Source organism: Chiloscyllium plagiosum, unplaced genomic scaffold, assembly GCF_037043375.1.
Source record: "Chiloscyllium plagiosum isolate Xiang-an unplaced genomic scaffold, Cpla_swu_hap1 HiC_scaffold_30, whole genome shotgun sequence".
NCBI lineage: Eukaryota > Metazoa > Chordata > Chondrichthyes > Orectolobiformes > Hemiscylliidae > Chiloscyllium > Chiloscyllium plagiosum.
In genome coordinates, this window is record NW_028270168.1 from 36,435,776 (window position 1) to 36,457,756 (window position 21,981).

General features: G+C 39.6%; 1 protein-coding gene across 1 annotated transcript; it reads right to left on the bottom strand.

Annotated features, from left to right (window-relative positions):
- Positions 1 to 4,524: 4,524 nt before the first annotated feature.
- LOC122563722 (gap junction beta-3 protein-like) lies at positions 4,525 to 17,270 on the bottom strand. Its single transcript, XM_043717862.2, has 3 exons — positions 17,134 to 17,270; positions 16,751 to 16,807; positions 4,525 to 8,145 (listed from the first exon to the last, which is right to left on the bottom strand). Exon 3 carries the CDS (start codon positions 8,124 to 8,126, stop codon positions 7,329 to 7,331), a length of 798 nt encoding a protein of 265 aa, XP_043573797.2. The 5' UTR covers positions 8,127 to 8,145; positions 16,751 to 16,807; positions 17,134 to 17,270; the 3' UTR covers positions 4,525 to 7,328.
- Between the last annotated feature and the right edge of the window lie 4,711 nt (positions 17,271 to 21,981).

Consider the following 21,981-nt stretch of genomic DNA (forward strand, 5'->3'; position numbering starts at 1 on the left):
ACTGTACAGGACATTGCACGCAATATTCCAACAGTGGCCTAACCAATTCTGGTCTCCTTCCTATTGGAAAGATGTTGTGAAACTTGAAAGGGTTCAGAAAAGATTCACAAGGGTCTTGCCAGGTTTGGAGGATCTGAGCTACAGGGAGAGGCTGAACAGACTGGGGCTGTTTTCTCTGGAGCATCGGAGGCTGAGGTTTAGAGGTTTAAACCTTATAGAGGTTTACAAAATTATGGGGGGCATGGATAGGATAAATAGGCAAAGTCTTTTCCCTGGGGTTGGGGAGTCCAGAACTAGAGGGCATAGGTTTAGGGTGAGAGGGGATAGATATAAAAGAGACCTAAGGTGCAACTTTTTCACGCAGAGGGTGGTACGTGTATGGAATGAGCTGCCAGAGGATGTGGTGGAGGCTGGTACAATTGCAACATTTAAGAGGCATTTGGATGGGTATATGAAGAGGAAGGGTTTGGAGGGATATGGGCCGGGTGCTGGCAGGTGGGACTAGATTGGGTTGGGATATCTGGTCGGGTTGGACCGAAGGGTCTGTTTCCATGCTGTATATCTCTATGACTCTGGGCAATTTAGCATGGCCAATTCACCTGGGCTGCATATCTTTGGAATGTGGGAGGAAATCGGAGCACCCGGAGGAAACCCACACAGACATGGGGAGAATGTGCAAACTCCACACAGTCACCTAAGGTGGAAATTGAACCCGGGTCTCTGGCGCTGTGAGGCAGCAGTGCTAACCACTGTGCCACCATGCCACCCACAACTATGTGGACATTTTTCAAGATATCACTATTTATTTCTCCATGTTCTGTATCTTCCGTGTCCTTCTCCACAGTAAACACTAATGCAAAATACTCGTTTAGTACATCCCCCATCTTCTGTGGTTCCATACATAGGTGGCCTTGCTGATCTTTATCTTTAAGTGGGCCTATTCTTTCACTAGTTACTCTTTTTCCTTAATGTATTTGTAGAATCCATTTGGATTCTCCTTAACCCTATTTGCCAAAGGTATCTCATGTTCCCTTTTTGCCTTCCCGATTTCCCTCTTAACTATACTCCTACTGTCTTTATACTCTTCTAGGGACTCACTTGACCCTGCTGTCTATATCTGACAAATACTTCCTTCTTTTTCTTGCCCAAAACCTCAATTTCTCCAGTCATTCAGCATTCCCTACATCCATCCGCCTTTCCCTTCCCCTTAACACAGAGATGCTGTCCCTGAACCCACGTTATGCCATTTTTGAAGGCTTCCCACTTTCCAGCTGTCCTGTTACCTGAGAATATCTGCCCCCAATTAACTTTCGAAAGATCTTGCTGAATACTGTCAAAATTGGCCATCCTTCAATTTAGAACTCTGACTTTTCGATCATGTATGTCCTTTTCCATAACTATTTTAAAATTGAATAATGATTGCTTGCCCCAAAGTGCTCCCCCACTGACAGCCAGTCATTTGCCCTGCCTTATTCCCAAGTGTAGATTAGGTTTTGCTCCTTCTCTAGTAGGTACATCCACATACTGATTCAGAAAATGTTCTTGAACACACTTAAATTCTTTTCCATTCGATCTCTTAACACCTGTCTTTTCCCCGATCAGTTTGTCAACAAGTTTGAATACAGTGGAAATTCAATGAGAATTCTTGGTCGGTCTCTGGTGCAAACAAATTCAATTTCGGTATTTCTCTTTGTAGTTCAGGATCTAACACTGGTTCTGGGGCAAGAGTTCAATCTGGATATGAGAGCAGGAATGATGGTGGGCAGCTCTTTGCATCACTGGCTATTGTGTTGGTTTTCCAGCACCTTCCTACCCACAAGCAGTGGCAAAATCAAAGTCATTTAAGTCCACTGAAATTTCCATTAAGACAAATTACCAGAGACTGAGTGATTTCTTTACCTTAATTTCATCTGAAAGTGGGCACACTTCTTTGTTCCTTTTAGATGACTGTCCATTCCTCTTCTGAGAGCAGCAACTAAAGGTTGGGCTCAGTTACAGATTTTCAACTCCCGCCCATGCCACTCATGAAAGTCACGCTGTGACACATGGCAAAGTATCAATGTTGATATACTTCTACTTTCCCTTCATCTACTGCAGAAATGCTTCTATTGCCACTGAGATTAGTGATCCATCATGTGAATTTCCAAACACATAAAAGTGGATAAACCCCCAGGACCTGATCTAGTATATCCTGGAACTCTGTGGGAAGCTAGAGAAGTGATTGCTGGGCTCCTTGCTGAGATATTTGCCTCATCTATAGTCTCAGGTGAGATGCCGGAAGACTGGAGGTTGGCTAACATGGTGCCACTCGTTAAGAAAGATGGTAAGGACAAGGCAGGGAACTATAGACCAGGGAGCCTGACGTCGGTGGTGGGAAAATTGTTGGAGGGAATCCTGAGGGACAGGATTTACATATATTTGGAAAAGCAAGGACTGATTAGGGATAGTCAACATGGCTTTATGCGTGGGAAATCATGAGGGCAGAACGGTGGACCTGATCTATATGGACTTCAGTAAGGCTTTCAACAAGGTTCCCCATGGGAGACTGGTTAGCAAGGTTAGATCTCATGGAATACAGAGAGAACTAGCCGTTTGGACACAGAACTGGCTCAAAAGGTAGAAGACAGAGGGTGGTGGTGGAGGGTTGTTTTTCAGACTGGAGGCTTGTGACCAGTGGATTGCTACAAGGATCGGTGCTGGGTCCACTACTTTTCATCATTTATATCAATGATTTGGATTTGAGTATAAGAGAAACAGTTAGTAAGCTTGCAGATGACACCAAAATTGGAGGTGTAGTGGACAGTGAAGAAGGTTACCTCAGATTACAATGGGATCTTGATGAGATGAGCCAATGGGCTGAGAAGTGGCAGATGGAGTTTAATTTAAATAAATGCAAGGTGCTGCATTTTGGGAAAGCAAATTTAGCAGAATTTATACACTTAATGGTAAGGTCTGAGGGACTGCTGCTGAACAAAGAGACCTTGGAGTGCAGGTTCATAGCTCTTGAAAGTGGAGTCGGAGGTAGATAGGATAGTGAAGGCGGCGTTTGGTATGCTTTCCTTTATTGATCAGAGCATTGAGCACCAGAGTTGGGAAGTCATGTTAAGGCTGTACAGGACACTGATTAGGCCACTTTTGGAATATTGCATGCAATTCTGGTCTCCTTTGTATCGGAAGGATGTTGTGAAACTTGAAAGGGTTCAGAAAAGATTTACAAGGATGATGCCAGGGTTGGAGGATTTGAGCTATAGGGAGAGGTTAAATAGGCTGGGGCTGTTTTGCCTGGAGTGTCGGAGCCTGAGGAGTGACCTTATAGAGGTTTATAAAATCACGAAGGGCATGGATAGGATAAATAGACTTCTCTGGGATGGGAAGTCCAGAATTAGAGGGCAAAGGTTTGGGGTGAGAGGGGAAAACTATAAAAGAGACCTAAGGGGCAACATTTTCACGCAGAGAGTGGTACGCATATGGATTGAGCTGCCAGAGGATGTGGTGGAGACTGGTACAATTGCAACATTTAAAAGGCAGTTGGATGGGTATATGAATAGGAAGGGTTTGGAGGGATATGGGCTGGTGGGACTAGATTGGGTTGGGATATCTGGTTGGCATGGACGAGTTGCATGGACAGGTCTGCTTCTGTGCTGTACATCTCTATGACTCTATAATAGCCAGAACTTTCTTATTCAATTTATCCACTAACTAAGCCAACTGGAAGTAGAAATATCTAATTCAATATTTGCTGATGAAAGGATTTAACATTTCAGTCATTAATATGTTTCAAATTATTACTGTGTCGAGAGTCATTCAGTTTAGTAAAGGAGGACAACCAGGCTCAATTAGTTAACACCCAAACCAATGAGAAATATGGCAGGGTAAAGTTAAAGACAAAGTGCACAGTTGTCAACATGAACACATGATATAGTGTAGTTGAGAGATTAGGACAAAATCGCCAAAGCGTTAAAAGAAGAACGATCAGGATTCTTTGAAAAAATATTGTTTGTCTCAAAAGAATTGTGGATTGAACTTCCAAGGATGAATGTATGGGTACAACATTTAAAAAACATTTGGATAATGACATGAATAAGAAATGTTTAGATGGATATGGGCCAAGCATAGAAAGGTGGGATTACAGTAGGTTGGAATTATGGTCAGCATAGACCAAAGTGTCTGTTTCTGACTCTATAATTCAATAGGGTGATTGTTAATGGAGACATTTCAGGGTGGCAGACAGGATTAGTTGGCTCCAACAGGATTACAGCTAGATCATTTAGTGGTGTTCAATAATTAAGGGGAATTTGAGATTAGCAAATTCTGACAATTAAGATAGCAAGTAGCAAGTTGGGTTGCAATAAGCAATCAAGAGCAAGCCAAATGTGTGAAGAAGATCCTAACAGATTGACCTGATCAACAGAAAATATATTAAAGATGAAAAGAATAAAATTATGGAACTAAGAATGTAAACCATGCTGGAGAAAATGATTATGTTCCTGGACCAGGCCAGATGTCTGGGCTAATGCGGCAGTGACAAGTTCAAATTAAATATTTATTTAATGAATTATTCACTTTGTTGCAAAATATATACAATATAAATATGGGAAAATATACAGTAACATGGAAATTCAAGAACAAGAAAACGGTTAAAATGTGTCGACATCGGCTGCCATTGATGGTATTTCCATGGGAAAGTTACATTCAACTTTGCATGTAAAATGCTTAGTCCACATAAAACATAAGAATGGAGACATACATCATTGTATAGAAAACACTTTTAAAAGATTTGTTCCCTGAATGTACTAAAAATCAACTCATATTTGCATATGTGATTTCCTAATGACTCTTCATTATCACACAGGAATGCTAGAAGGGAAATCTGCCTTCGTATATACCTCATAGGAAGTGCAATATATACATAAACAATTGGTATCTTTCAGAAACTGTGGATGAAATGTTTGGTATTAATGGAGTTGTAAAATTTGTTATAATTTATAGGCTGACCAATGCTTACTACTGTGATTTACTTTTCAATTGACTTCGATAGGATGGACATACAGACTTTGAGTTGATTTAATTTCTACCAAAGCTGATGGTTCTATCCAATATAACACTTACTTAGGAAAGACAACAGAAGCTTTTCAGCTTCCCGCTCAGGAATACAACAGCTACTGCAAATCAGATGTCTTGCTTGTAGAAGCAAAATAAAATTGTAAGTAACAAAGTTCGACAAATTTCCATTAGCAGTTTTATACCTGTGTGTCAAGTTGGCCACTGACACTTTTAAAAATGTTAAAATCATAGTCATATCCCTCATTGTGATTTTAAAATACATTCTAACTTTCAACTATTGTGTCAGACATGAAGGACCAACAGTATGCTTCGCCATTTACAATCCCACATTGAAACCTAAAGTCTATTTAAGACTTTGAGAGACATTATCAAGAACGAGTTGCTGTTTTAACCATTAATTTCTGTCAACCTTTATCAACGCTTTTACTGGATTTGTACTTTTAAAGATGCTCTGTAAAGTTGTGCAGCATTGTGAACAAAGTTCAACAGCTAAATTTAAAAAAAAACTTTCTAGAGGAAATAGCAAGGTTTGATGAGGTAAACAGAACAATTAGTAACATGTTCTGTTAAAGTGGGATGCCTACTCCCTCCTCCACGATTAATATGCATCAGTACTTCTGAGCAGGTATTTTTAGTATCATACATACTGATATCAAAAGCATTAATATATTAGTACTATGTAAACATGCTTTCTTGATTCAGCCATTATGAAATTAAATCAACTAATCTGATACATTTATGAGAAACTCATAACCACCTATATATGGCAGTATTTGTTTGACATGGGCTACAGCAGTTTGCAGAAGATAAAATGAGCAACAGTCTATCAAAGTTACACTCTGAAATCTGCCAACAAAATACTTTGAATATATGTTGTTTGTTCATGAAATGAATCAGGTCCTCTTGGGATGAGTAGTGAACTTGCATTATCCAAAGCTATTCATTTTCAAAGCATAAAGTCATCAGAACTAAATACATTGATCTGGTTTAAATATTGGGACCGGGATAATTATGCAATTCTAACTTTTCCACTTCTTGATAGTGTCTATCAGTTAGTTTTTCAAACACTTTGCTTTGCAGCTCTCGGCAAGTCTTATTTTCAGATTCTTAATTCTTGTTTTTTTTGAGAGAGAGATCAATTTGTCTGGTATGTACAAGGTAAAAACCTTGATAGATGTACCTCCATACACAAGAGAGAGTCTCACTTAATTAATTTAACAGCTTAAACAATCTAAAATTCACATTTGAAAGAATCAAATTGCAATATGTGCCATTTCATGTGATGCTCTTGTAACAAGAAACTGGTTGTTACAACAAACTTCAAACTCTTTTGAGACCTTTTTGTTCAAGATATAACTGCAAAGTTCTCCACACCAATCAGGTGCATGGAATTGATCTTGTTTGGGTGTGATGATCAAAGTTGGTCACAAATTATTCTTTCAGATCAGAAACCAAATCTTTCATCCTTTTATGCTTTGTAATGTTATCCTAATCTATTGTTTTGAACTGATGTTTATCCATAAGCTTGTTGGAGGAAAGATGTTAATTTAATAAGTGAACCCCTGATGACATTATCAATGCCTGGAAGGGTGATAATATGTTGGAGCAGAAATAAAATTATTAGATACCTAAATCATTCATCTAAAGTGCATTAACAATCATACTATGTATGTGAATTAATCTTGTTATGTTCGCCTTTATAACTCATCTTCACTGATTGCATTATTCACCAGAAATAGATGGAAGAAATGGTTAAAGTTAACAGTAATACTTTTAAGCTTATTTTCAAAAAATGATATTGGTCATGTAAACTTTTGTTTTGCCCTGTTTTTGGGACCTTGCTTCTGTTTGGAGGTGAAGACAGAAAGAAACGACAATAAGTTAAGTTTCATTTGTTGCCTGAAATGTTTTCTTTTGTCCTCCAAGCTAACTCTCCAGACATCGGCATGTTGGTTACCTTCCCTGACAGGAGAATGAAACAATGCCTTCCATGGAGATCACTCTTTAGTGCATTAGAGGCCCAGATCATGCAAAGTCTATACTCCTTCCCTCCAAGACCTGGATTGCGTTTGTTCAATTCTCTTTTAGAGAATCCAGCCAGATATAAAATAACTCGAACGAGCTATCTGAAGAAGCTTAAATTTAAATACTAGCAAAGGTTGCTATTTGATCTGCTGGATCATTGAAAATTTTATCAAAGTTTTTGTGCTATCACTTCGAGGTCATCTTTGAGCAAAGATACACTGAGATATGGTAGAGGTATATTACATTGAGGAAAGATTTGGAGCAGAAGCATGAACATGATCCAGTGACATGCCATTTGGTAAGTGATTTAAATGGATGAGTGTGTGGGGATGATAATCAGTCTTACCTTTAGCAAGCACTGATCTTTTTCTCCCAGAATGCAACATACAAAACCGGAAACACCTTTTAGAAATCAAGTAGATAATTTCAGATATACTTATTACAATGCAAAGAGATGATGCCCCAACCATAAAATAAGTAAAAATTCTTTTCTCAGTTGGTCTAGCAATGTAACAATCTACTACATTGGGGCAAGGATCCTCGTTACATTTGACAAGTTTAGGCATATCAAAATCTTCATAAATCCAGTGAAGGATGTACAGGAAAGCAATTTCAAACACTGTTTTAAAAAGCAGACTGATCAAATAGGTCCACCATAGACCACCATGTTTTTTCCCAGCATTTTCATACAGCTTGGTGTTGGTATCTGGGTGCCTCAGGTGGTATTTTCTTTCTTTTTCTTTCCTATAGGCCACGTGCATCACAACCAAAAGAGAAGGTGTAGAGATGAAAATCAATTGCAAAGCCCATAGCCTGATGTGGGAGATGGGGAAGAAATGATCAAAGCACACATTGGTGCACCCAGGTTGCCTGGTGTTACAGTCGAAGTCTTTCTGATCATCACCCCATACTTTTTCTGCTGCCACCACGTAAACGAGCACCCGAAAGATGAAGACCACCGACAGCCAAATCCGTCCAAATCCTGTAGAATATTTGTTTACACCACTAAGAACACCTTGTAATGTCTTCCAATCCATTGTGGCTGGAGTTATCAACCTTCAATATATAAGAAATAAAGACACTTTTTAATAATCCATCTTTTCTTATAATAAAGCAATGCAATTTCATGCAATGTCCTGGATATTTGTCTTCTGTACAGAATAGTATAATCTGAATTCGGACCGGATCCGGAAAAAGAACATGCAAATGTCTATTCTCACAAACAGTTCTCATTCGAAATCTACATCCCAGTGCATATTGTTACATTTTTCATATAGTACATTACATATAATAAAAATTTCATAGCAATGGTGCTTGAATGCTGCCTATAGTTTGTTGGGGGTCCCAGGCAAAGGCAAAGTCATTTTGGGAACTTTAATGACGTCTGTGAATCTTTTGATGTTACTGGATCCCTAGTACTATTTTTATTCGCTTTAACAATGCACTAGATTCACCCATTACTCTCAGGTAGAGACAGTCCGATCACTGGTATCTGACTGAAGAGGTGAAGGAGAGCAGAATCTTCTCTGGACAGAGATTTTGCTTTTTTGATCCAGGAAGAGGGACAGGAGTAAAGCCAGCAGCTGTGCATGTGTCTATGTTGTCAATGAGCAGCACGTGTAACTTTTCCCTCTAATGCAGTCTATAGGTCAGACAGAAAAAGATAAGTCTCAGCGGGGAGATTATCTTTATCTGAGAAGCGGAAATGGAAATCTTCAGAACGTTGCAGCAAAAATAGGAGACCACTGATAATGCATTCTGTGTGGCAGTAAACATGAGCACAGGCCCTCCTTACTTCTCTATGCATCAGAATCATGCAGCTGGAGACATCTTCAATCCTAACTTATAATCTTGTGTAAAACAAGTTCCGGCTGTTTATTAACCTTTCCGAGCCTGATTCTGAGAAGCAAATCTGAAAGGTCAGTTGATTTTCTTGTGGTTACAGGAATCCTGCAAGGGGAACAATTTGTCCCACAGCAAATTACAGTTTGAACATTCCTAGGATTAATTAACACAGAAAATTTTATTTATCTGGCTTCTTTAACATGGTAAAAATGTTCAAAGGTATTCATCAGACAGGAGCTGACACAGACATTTCCTAGCTCGTATATTGGGAATGGTAATCAAAGGCTCGGTCAAAGAGACAGGTTTCAAGGAGTTTCATAAAGAAGGAGTGCATTGTGGAAACACATAGTTAGGTCATGAATTTCAGAGCTTTAACCCTTGGCAACTGAAAGTGAGACCTCCAAAAAAGGACATCAAGAACTCAGAAGATTTTTTTTTAAAATTCTTAGTTCCCCACAACAGTCATTGGTTAGGAATACGTGCTTGCTTGCATTATCTGGAGAACTGCAGTCATTATTCTGCTTCTTATTTCAATGAATATTTCTTTGTAGAGACAAACAGACAGTAACGTTTTTGATCAGTTTTCTTCCTGCCCTATGGGGAAGTAGCTGAAACATGCCTGCCAGCTCCCTGTACTGATACACACCCAAAAGAAATGTTGTTGCATGCAGGAGCTGGGAAGACAAATCATGTTAGAGCAGCATGAAATAAAAACTGTACTGCTTTGTGATATGAATTTTCAAGAATAGGGTGCTCCTTGTCTTTGTGAGATGAACCATGATTAAATAATGCAGCAACATTTCACTCACATTTATCATGCCTGTCACAACTGAACCAGACAATATTGTTACATTAAGCAGTATTCCAATACTGCCACATTTTCATTTGTGCAAAGTTGTGCATCAATATGAACATTTGGCCTTTGATAATTAAACATGTCAATATTTATCTTTTATGTTCTGTAAAGGTATTGTAAACTAAATATTTGTTTAACAAGATTTCCTAAGCATACAGTGTAATTGTTTCACACTAGATAAGGACTTTGTTTGAATTTTAACAACCGTTTACTCAGTGACATTTCACTTTTTTTCTGATTTAGAATATGACATTTTGATAATGGTACCATTGTACCTATAACCAGTCCAAATGGATGAAGAGGGGAGGACAGAGACTGGTCAGTACCTGGTTTGTTGGACTGTCATGCACATTTAAAATCTATAAACATGCTAACAGTTCATAAGTCAAGAACCTACTTATAGGTTGGTTAGGTCAGTTGGCTGAACAGCTGATATGGAACACAGAGTGACACCAACAGCATGGGTTCAATTATGGTAATACGTATGGCATGCAAAGATTTAAAATGAAAAGCTATAGAACATTTCAGATTGTAAGCAGTAGCTCCTTATATCATGGGATACTTCTACAATCTAGTTCTTGCACTGACTCATTTGATCATTTCATCACCACAGCAAAAACATGCTTCAAAATAAAATGCTCCCCACTCAAAGAGCTCAAATTGATGGCTATGGAGAGATAGCTACAATATTTGTCACCATTTCACCTCATCCTTCCTGACAAGTAGGGCACATGAACTCAGGGCGTGGATAGGAACATGGGACTAAAGAAACATGGCTGAGGGACAGACAGGACTGGCAGCTCACTGTTTCAGGATACAGAGGCTATAGGAAGAATAGAAGGGGAGGCAAGACAGGAAGGGGAGTGGCATTTTCGATTAGGGAAAACATCACGACAGTACTTGAGAGGAAATTCATGAGAGATCGTCCAGTGAAGCTATATGAATGGAGCTGAGAAATAAGAAGGCGGTGATCACTTGATGCAATTGCAGTATGGACTCTCCAATAGTCAATGGGAAATTAAGGAGCAAATACATAGGGAGATTGCAAATAGTTGCAAGATTAATAGGACTGTAATAGTAGGAGATGTTAGTGTTCCAGATGTAGACTGGGACTGTCATAGTGTTAGGCGTTTGAATGCGGAGGAATTTGTTAAGAGTGTTCAGGAAAAATTTCTTAATCAATATGTAGATGGCCCTACTAGAGAAGGAGCAAACCTCAATCTCCTGCTGAGAAATAAGGCAGGGCAAGTGACTGAGGTTTTAGTGGGGGAGCACTTTGGGGCCTATTTTTTTAAAAAATAGTTATGGAAATGGCTAGTCTGATGCACAAGCTAAAATTTCTAAATTGGGGTAAGGCCGATTTTGATGGTATTAGACTGGAGCTTTCAAACGTTCTTGGGAGGCTGTTTGCAGGTAAAGGGACTTCTGGCAAGTGGGAGGCTTTGAAAAGCAAGATAATGAGTGGTCAGGACCAGCATGTTCCTGTGGGAAAAGCAAGGCTGGCACGCATAAGGAATACTGCATGGCTAGAGAGATATTGAGGCTCTGGTCAAAAATACAGAAAGAACAGCATGTCAAGTACAGATGGCTGGGATCGTGAATCCTTTGATGTGTAGAGGGGTGTAGAAGTAAACTTAAAGGAAAATCAGGAGTGCAAAAGAGGGACATGAGAAAGCAATGGAAGATAGCATAAAGGAGAGCCCAAAGAGATTCTCCAAGTATATTAATGTCAAAAGAGTAAGTAGGGAGAGAATAGGCCCCTTTAAAGATCAACAGGGCTGTCTTTGTGTAGAACCACAGGAGATGAGCGAGATCCTAAACAAATATTTTGCATCAGTATTTACTGTGGAGAAAGCTAGAGAAATCAGGCAAGCAAATAGTGATGTCTTGAAAAGGGTCCACGTTACAGAAGAGGTAGTTCTGGATGTCTTAAAACACAAAGGTAGATAAAGCCCCAGGACCTGATCGTGTTTATCCCAGGATATTGTGAGAAGCTTGGCAGGAAATTGCAGGGATCCTAACAGCGATAACCCATGAGTGAGGCCCCAGAAGGTAGAAGGGTGGCTAGTGTTGTGCCATTATTTAAGGCTGAAAAGAAAAGCCAGGGAACAACAGACTAGTGAGCCTGACTTCAGTGGTGGGTAAGTTGTTGGAGGGGGATTCTGAGATCGAATCTACATGTATTTGGAAAGGCCAGGACTGATTAGGGTTAGTCAGCATGGCTTTGTGCATGGGAAATCATGTCTACAAATTTGATTGAGTTTTATGAAGAGGTGACCAAGGCGGCAGAGATTAGTTTCTTCAGGAATGGGGATGGGCTTATGCCCGAAACGTCGATTCTCCTGCTCCTTGGATGCTGCCTGACCTGCTGCACTTTTCCAGCAACACATTTTTCAGCTCTGATCTCCAGCATCTGCAGTCCTCACTTTCTCCTAGAGAAGTAAACATTGATTACATAGGCTTTAGCAAGGCCTCTGAAAGGTTTGAGTTATAGGAAGAGGCTGAATAGGCTGGGACATTTTCTCCTGTAATGTAGGAGACTGGGGTTGACCTTACAGAGATTTATAATATCATGAGGGGCAGAGATAAAGTGTTTAGCCAAGGTCTTTTTTCCAAGGTAGGGAATCCAAAACTAGAAGACATAGGTCTAAGGTTAGAGGGGAAAGATTTAAAAAGGGACCTGAGGAGCAACTTTTTCCACACAGAGGGTGGTGCATATATAGAATACGTTGCCAGAGGAAGTGGTAGAGGTGGGTACAATTACAACATTTAAAAGATACTTGGACAGATATGTGGATAGTAAAGGTCTGGAGGCTCATGGGCCAAATCCAGGCAAACGGGACTAGTTCAGTTTAAGCAATCTGGGCATGGACAAGTTGGGCTGAAGTGCCTGTTTCTGTGCTGTATGACTATTATCAGGACTAAAATGCATGGAAAAACTAGAACAGTCTATATGCAAGAGACTCTTCAAGGTATTTGATATCATTACCAGGTTTTGACAAAAATTAGAGAGTTGAAATGTGCCTTACTGACTAGACTGATGCATAAAGAAAGTTATCTTTCAACACTGTCAATTTCAAGTAGTATGATGCTTATGAATTAAAAAAAACTGTATCCCAGCTCTTTGCTTCTGTTAATGGCTGCACTTAAGAATGAAGAACATATTGATTGCACTTAGATAAACACTACTACAGAACAAGATACTGGAGAATAATATAGATTGATGAAGTGTTGGTAACATGCAGCAAGTTACTTAGCAGCTGGAAAGCAATAACAGGTTCATGTTTTGCATATTAATCTTAGCACAACCTAGATTTCTACAATATAACAAATAATGTAAGTAGTTGCAACTCAATTCCAATTCTTTCCTCCCATTTCAGAGGCTAATTATTTGACATTCAATTGCATTATCATCACTGCACCCTCCCCACCCCTCCCGTAATCAACATCCTTGAGCTTACCATTGACCAAAAACTGAACGAGACCAGCTATATAAATACTATAGTCACAAGACCAAGTCAAAAAGCTGAGACATCTGCAATGGGTAACTCACCTCCTGACTCTCTAAAGCCCGTTTACCATCTACAAAGGCACAAGTCAGGAGTGTGATGGAATACTCCTCACTTGCCTGGATGAGTGCAGTTCCAACCACACAAGAGCTTCAACACCATTCAAATCAAAGCACTTCGTCCACCAACTTCACCCCTGATGTAATTGCATGCACTGCTGCCATTGTACAAGGTGCAATACAACAGCTAATCAAGGTTCTTTCACAGCACTTTCTAAACCCAAATCCTCCACAACTTCAAAGAAAAAGGGCAGCAAGGGATAGGAGAGAAAACGATCACTTGAAGGATTCCCTCCAAACCACACTCCATTCTTATTTAGAACTAAGTCACTGTTTCTGCAATGTTACTGGGTCCTGGAACTACCTCCCTAACAGCATTATTGGTGTCCCTACATCTTTAGAATTGCAAGATTGAAGAAGGCAGCACGTCAGCACCTTCTCCAGGGATGGGCAATAAATGCAGGCCCACATCCCCAGAATGAATGAGAAAGAAAGCATTTGTTCTGTCCTTCCAATCTTTTTGTCTTTCTATTAGTTTTCCAAAATATCCTTTATCCTTTCTTACTTCCTAATAACCAGATATTTCTTAGGGTTTAATGACTGGGTGCCTAAGGAATGGAGTTAGAATAGAAACAATTGCAGATAAAGAAGCAAAAAGTGTTGTGGATGCTGGAGATCTGAAAATAAAACAGAAAATGCTGGATTTAGCAAGTCAGATAGCATTGAGAGAGAGAGAAAAATGGAGTTAACATTTCAGGTTGATGAGCCTTTTTTTCATAATTCCATGTATTTTCTTCATCTCTAAAGACAAATGTTTTCCATAACTGGAACATAACGGCAGACAGAACAAATGGTTTCTAGATGAATTAAATAAGACTTGCTGGTAACATGTAATGGCTCTATTGTTCATCTGTATTCCCTGCAATTATCCAAGATAATCTGCACATTAGAATGTAAAATAAATCTGAATGGGCAGCCATTTAAAAAAAAACATAATCCAGTCCAATTGGACTATTTTAAAGTTATTGACCACTAGAACATTTGGAGGCCAGGTCGCCCAGCTGTCTGTACTTCAGTTAATGCTTCAATATCTCAGAATTATGACAACTTTCTCAGGTAGTGCTACATTGTAATTGATAGGAAATCATCCTGAATTAGTATTATGGGACTAATATGTTGAAGTGCCTCATGGTAGCAGGACACCTTAAGACCTGTAATAGCTGATTGTAGGCTGCTTATGAAATAAATTATAATTCTATGGCAATTCATCCTCAAACTTGATGCCTCCATCCTTCAAATTAGAAGACAAACAGAGCTAGATAAAAGAGAGACAAGTGGGAGCAACAAAAGTTGGCCATACTGCCTCCTGAGCTCTTTTGCCATTCAAATCATGACCGATCGAGATCTTGACAACTTTGTTCCATATCCCTCATCTGACATGATGGAAAGAATGGCAGATGTCACTGTGTTTGCTAGAATTGTGATTAAAGCAACAAGTAAACTTCTAACAAAGGTATTTTGAATTAAATCTCTGCATAAATCAGATAGATGAATAAGAACAACACTACCACTATTTAGACAAGACACTGTTGCAGGTCATAAACTGAACATTTCATTCTCCCATTTGCATTACTTTTGTTTATCATGGCCTCTTTTTGTGAAGGATACTTTTGTTAGTTTAGCACTGATTCTTTTAGGTAAATAAACAATTAATTTGTTTCTGGAGTTTTTTTTGCTCCTGAAAATCTTTGGTGTTTTGATGCTCCAATGATAAGTATCAGGGAAATGACAGCAATGTCACTGGACTAGTGATATATAAGCAGGCTAAAGCTCTGGGGACATGGAAGCTGGTGGAATTTAAATTCAATTATTAAAATCTGGAACTGTAAACTAACCTCAGCAGATTGGTGACCACCATTAGTAATATAGGCCTTATAGTATCCAATGCCTTCAGCCTTTTCTTGATATCCTATGGCATTGAATTGGCTGAACACTGGTATCTGTAATGCTATGGACCTTAGAAAGATGCCAAAATAGATCATCCATGTCATATTTCTAACTTGAAATTGATGCATGTAATTCAGCCTTTTGTACTGATTTACTGGTTTATCCCATTGATACTTGTAGAGTCTCCTCCTGTTGTTAGTTTAATTATTCACATTGAGATGTGGTAAGGATCTAGATCTATTACTTATTGGTCAAAAAATATTGCTTAACTATCTTTATCACTTGCTGCTAATGGTGTACAGCACACAACAATCCTTTGTTATAGCTTCACCAAGTGAACACCTCAGTTTTGGGTATGCCTAATGCCGCTCCTGAATCCTCATTAAACATTTGTGTTATTTCCTGCATCAAATCCTGCTCAGGCATCACTCCATACTTGCTGACCTGTGTTAACTCCAGGTTCCACAATGTCTCATAACCTTATGACCCTCTCTGCATCCCCACCACCTTGACCCCTGACCCTGGCAGTCGCTGTTTCACCAGCTTCTTCCACATACTGTTGAACGTTTTACTGGTTAAAGCTGCTGTAAAGTACAAGCTGTTGCTGTAGCTTTCATTGTTGAAAACGTTAATGGTCACTATCATTTAAATGTTACCTTAACATTATCCTGACACTGTCAGCATGAAATATTAATTCAGTATTTAATATATGCTGCTATAAATCAAACAATATATTGCTTCATACAAAAGGAGCAGTGCAAGTACCACCTTAAGTGATAAGTTTGCTGCTAGACAAGAATATTAATGGCAAGGTGGGACTGTACTGGGTGGCATTCTTTGGACATGCAGTTCAACCTCCCAATGTTTGCATTGTACTTCTGTCCAGGCTTTCATCCAACACTGGGCACATGCAAAATCAGAAACACACAACTGATGGAATTTAGCATGCTCCCTGCATTCTTTCCTTGCTGGCATCAATAAGCTGAAAATGCTGCCCAGCCCCTGAACGTATTTGGTACTAGATCCAGAATACAGCTGCCCATCCTCAGTGGAAGTGCACTGACAATATCCTAAAAAGGTAGAAAATAATAAAAATAACCATTCAATCATTGGAAGAAAGACTATTCTAGCCACAAATACATTTTGAAGCAATGAGAGTGCAGAATTATCTGAATATTGGGAGGTATCAATTTCCTTTATTCTGGAGATTTTTTTTTATCTCCTCCATTAAATCAGTGTCCAATTGTAAGTCAAGATATAGAATTTACAGTCAAAGATCATTATGATCTCAACATAGGGTAATACAATAGCAGGGATTATCCTCACTGCAAAGACAGAATCTTACAAATGTTGTACCAATTAAATCATTCCACACTCTCAGATGGATTCCCTCCACATTGTTGTGAGTCACTAATACTGGAGACAAACTATTTAGTATTTCCTACCAGAATTGTTGATATCTTTGGTTAAACGATCACTTTCTGTTCAGATCTTTCTTTTGCCTGTACGAAATCAAAAGACAAAGATGTAAATTATTTTGAATCGCGCTGTGTTGAGTTAATGCAATTTCCAAATGCAGTTTTTTTTTAAAACTAACTGCTGTCCTTTATACTGAAAAAGGAGCAGGCAGTTGTGGAAAAAAGTGAAATGCTGAGATTTACCGTGACTATTTCGTTATTTTAATTACATTTAAGCATTATAAATGATTCTCCCCAAATACGGTTGGAATACCGTTTCAATTCTATCAACAGTTTACATTCAAATTTCACAACAAAAAAAAATGCTTTCCTCCTTGGTTTTCATTTACAAGATAATATGAAGGACTCACAAATGACAACTGTTTTCAGGCTCTGTATCCAGGGATTCGGGAAGAACGGCTGAAACCCGGGAAGCACAGGAAGCTGAGATCGATTCTTCACTTTCAATTGCTAAGCTCAACACTGCACGAAGCTGTCTGACTCTGAGACACTCCTTAAGTTTCTTATTTGCTTTCTCAGTCACTTTATGTTCTGGTGGGGCGTTGCTAAGAAATGACGTAAGCCCTAAACGAGGCAGTGATTTCGGCTGTCGATACATTTAAAAACAAGAGAACTTTGAAATTGATAAGAAGTGAACAGCCCTTTGATTTATCGGGTGACTCTCCCGCTTTTTGAGAGTAAAACTAGGCGTTGCTATAAGATTAATACCTGTTCCTTCATCATTCAGGTTCTGAATCGTTAATTTACAAATCATTCGTTATGTGAAATGTCTTCTTACTTATGTTATAATGTCAGCTTTTTCCTCAATTTAGAAATTAATTTCAAGTCAGGACTGAATTGTTCACAGTTCCTTTTCTTGTTTTTATTAGACTACACACTTGTTAATTGCTGTGAAGTAGTGGATGAGAGTATTGTGAGGCAGAGAGCAATGTGTCTGTCCAGTCATCATAGAATTGTTATGGTGAGTAATTCCAGGAGGGCAGCATGGTGGTTTATGTACCCGGGTTCGATTCCTGCCTCAGGTGACTTTCTCCCCGTGTCTGTGTGGGTTTCGTGGCCATGCTAAATTGCCCATAGTGATAGGTGGATTAGTTAGGGGTAATGGGTCTGGGTGGGTTACTGTTCGGAGGATCGGTGTGGACTGGTTGGGCCAAATGGCTTGTTTTCACTCTGTAGGGAATCTAATCTAATTATCACTTCTTCCACCAAAGCTTATCAAGATTGGCAGAGAATGCATTATCAGTGGATGAATTGATCCCAATCCCATTCTACTCCTCAGACCCCAACCTTCCACATCCCAATCCCAATCCTGATCTTTAGCTTACTTGACTAGATCCCAGTCTCTTTCAAATCTCTCTCTTCCAGATTCTATGAATAAACCTTCATTTTGAATCCAGATTCCAATTGCATTTCTGAGACTAATCTGTCTGGGTCCTGATCCCATTCCTCAAAGTAACCCCCTTGATCCAACTCCACAGACTAACACCTCCTTTACTGGTCCAATCCCCAAGAATAATCCCAACCCTCAATTCAGCTGTCAATTCCCAATCCCATTCCTCAGAATGACCACCAATACGTATTTGGATCCTCAGGATGAACCTCTGCCTCCATTTTGTTTCTCAAACTAACCAGCCCAACCTGCTCATCATCTAGTGAATGGCCCTGCCTGAGATTCCTGGAAGTCAGAGTCAATCGCTGACCACTTCTTCTTTGGACAAGCTGTAGTACTGACATTGGCCATTGGTCCTGGTGGCGCTCACTGTACTGCAGAGTTTCTGGCCTCTGATCGACCTCGAGCTCTTGGTGGAAAAACTTCATCCTAAAACAAGGCAGAAATCTTGCCACATGACACTTAAAGGCCCATTGGCTAAAAAATCAAAGTGGAGTGAATTATAAGTACATGCAATTCCCCAATTTGCCTGTCTATTAGACCTGGGTTGACAGACTAGGTTTCTGTACTAAGTATGAATTAGCAGTATTTGTACAAGAACAATAGCAGTATAAGTATCATTTACAATAAATGTTGTTAACTTATTTTTAAAATTTACAGTGATCCTTTTCATAATCCTTGGTGTTTAAAATTGTCCTGTTCCCATTTCAGTCTTCATTAAACATTACACAACAAAGAATTTTTAAACCCATTCTACATAGTGTCTCCCCTTAAGACCAACTCAATTTAAAGGATCAAGCCAGCTAATATTCATTAAGGCACACCCTTAAGCCAATGGTAGTCTTACTTAAGTAAGAAGATGAAAACACTGTCCAGAATTCCAGGGCTGATATAATTTCAAAAAAGACTTTTGTAGTGATTGGAATGAGGCTGTGACATCGGCTGCATCCATCTCAGACTCTGAGGGTCTTCGCCTCTGCCTAGTGTCAAAGAAACCTAAAAGTCTGAGATGGACACAACCAATGTTGTAACTTTGTTCCAATCACTACATGTTTTAATAAAGGCCAACATGCTATTTACTTTCTGAATGGCTTCCTATACTGGTATTGAACACAGCAGGTCAGGCAGCATCTGGGGAGCAGGGGAATTAACGTTTCGGGCATAAGCCCTTCATCAGGAATATAATGTATGTTAAGGGAACTGGAGAAATGAGACTAGTTCAACATTATTACATTGAATGGTTGACAAACTCAAGGGTTGAATGACCTATTCCTCACTCTTTTGAGTTGGAAACCTTCTCCCTGATTTTTTGGGCATGGAATTTGGAATCCAAAATATGCCATTGTCTGGTTATATTAAAGTGGCAGCACACACAACTAGTGCACCCATATCATCTGCATGATTGTGGTGCTCACTGGTGTATCATCAGCTCTGTTTTCTGTCTCTCAATGTTGCCAATCAGCTCTGTAAATTGCAGATAGTTCTGGCTCTAATTTGACAGTCAAGTGGCACAGACAGTCTGCGCTTTCTTAAAGGGATGTCGTCTTTTTAAGGGAAATTGGCGAAAGAAAAGTTTGTTGCATTTAATGAAAATTGGAAGTCGGACAGACAGAGGCATCTATCATGAGGAATGCAGTGCTAGAGGGGTTAATGGGGCAGGTGGGCATGAGAAGGGACACAACAGTTATGGAGGGGTCCTGAAGATCCTCAAAAGCTATCACCATAAGCAGGTAAGTGCATGTGATCAGGCACCAACTCCTAGTGGTGAGAGTCAAGGACCTGACAGCACTGCCACACGAGGTTCAATAACCTGAGGTGGGTGATCAAGATCACTGAATGTCTCTTCAAATGGCATCTCCAGTTTACCACACCACAGATATCTCACACTGTTCAATGTATCTTTCTGACAGCTGGGCTGGGGAACATGGTGTCTGCCATCTCTGAATGATCAGCAGCCATATTCAAATCTTACCACCTTCTTGTTCCTGACATTGGGAGACATTCATTGTGCACATGCTGCTCCTGATTCCTGCATTAATGCAAGAACACACGAGCACCCGTGTTCATTAACACTGATAACCTTAGCTGCATTAAATTCTATTTTCTACCGTTCATCCCGCTGAATTTTATTACCTTGTATCTTCTCAAAATTGAACAGCTGACCATATAACTGAACAAGATGTTGAAATTGTTGTCTATAATCTCATTTTTGGCTGTTCCTGTGACATGTATACTTTTCAAAAAGTGTTTCTCTGCATTAAGGAGTTATGAGAGATTCAAGTTACTATTAAAGTTAAATGAGCAACACCTCAGCTTAAGGTTTAAAATTTGGCCATATCCACTTTGGTTGCATGGGTGGGGCGGTGTAATGATTAGAACTAGGGCAAGATGGACCTCATTTACTGTGAGATCCTTGGTTAGGGTTTCTAACCAGGGCCACTCAGGGAGTCTTGGCTAAACAGGAGATTCAAACAGTCTTCTCATCCTAGGTACTGGCTCTGAGCTGGCATGTCAGAGCCTATGTACTATGCACATGTAAACAAAGGCTGATGTGGTGATAGGTACTGGCCTATTTCAAGGGATATGCAGGTACAATGACTTCAGCCGAATGGTGAGATAGAAAGTGTCCCTAATATTATTCCTTTGTTTCTCTGAACCAGGCAAACATTGGAGAGAGCAGTGGAGAGTGAGAAGAGAGATGGGAAATTAAGCCTAGGGCTGAGGAAGAGAATGATTAGGTCTCAATGGGACATTCAAACATTGGACTAGGGAAAGAAGAAATTGTACACTGTGCTGGGGGGCTGAGTAAGGGGAATTAATCAGATGTTGGAATTAGAGGCAAGGGGGAGAGAGTGTGCAGGCAGAGCATGTAGGAAGGGAGAGATCTTGTCACGGGCTCCACCTCTCTTGGGGTGGAGGGAAAAAGATTGGTCCTGCTTCACATGGTTTCACATTAAATTAAAAATGAAGACCTTCCTGTCAGTTAACACTTTGTGGTGAGGCTGAATTCACTACATCCTCTGTGAATTACTCATCTGTCTCCAAAATATATCCCGACTTCTCCCCTCAACCTACAGCTTCCTGCATTGCATATTGCACAATGTCACTTATCACAAACCTTGACAGAATTCCACCCTATTACTTGACTGACATTACTGTTGATGCATTGTGTAGGCCACAGTCAGTGAAATGGACTTTTCAGTGGGATAATGAATCATTGTGCAAATGAATATGTGATTTACAGTGAGAAAATAAATGATCAATGCAACATTAAGTTATCTAATTGGCAACCTATCAGAATTGAAACTGGCAGGAAGGGTGCAGTCAATGTCTCACTCTTCAAATTCACAAGGACGAGAGTCTGCACTACTATTGATCTGTGCAACTTGATGATACATTAATCAGCGAACTTGGATTTTATTTTGACAAAGTTATGTGATAGATATTTGTTTTCTTTAGTAAGAAACCAAGGTGAAGGATCAAGGCCCAAACTCTAGGAAAACATGAACACTGAAAAAAAAGAGAAAAGTTAATAATTATTTTAAATTTATTATCATGTGAATGTTTAGCAGAGTGCACTCCAAATCCAATTTGCATTTTAATATGACCTGGAAGTGCATTGAAAACTCAGATTCTTTACATGTGCTACACATCCTGATTTGATTCCCTACAGTGTGGAAACAGGCCTTTCAGTCCAACCAGTCCACACCGACCCTCCAAAGAGTAACCCACCCAAACTCATTTCCCTCTGACTAATGCACCTCGCACTATGGGCAATTTAGCATGGCCAATTCATCTGACCTGCACA

Coding starts and splice junctions, on each gene's coding strand:
- LOC122563722 (XM_043717862.2), bottom strand. CDS start 8,126: ATGGATTGGAAGACATTACAAGGTGTTCTTAGTGGTGTAAACAAATAT.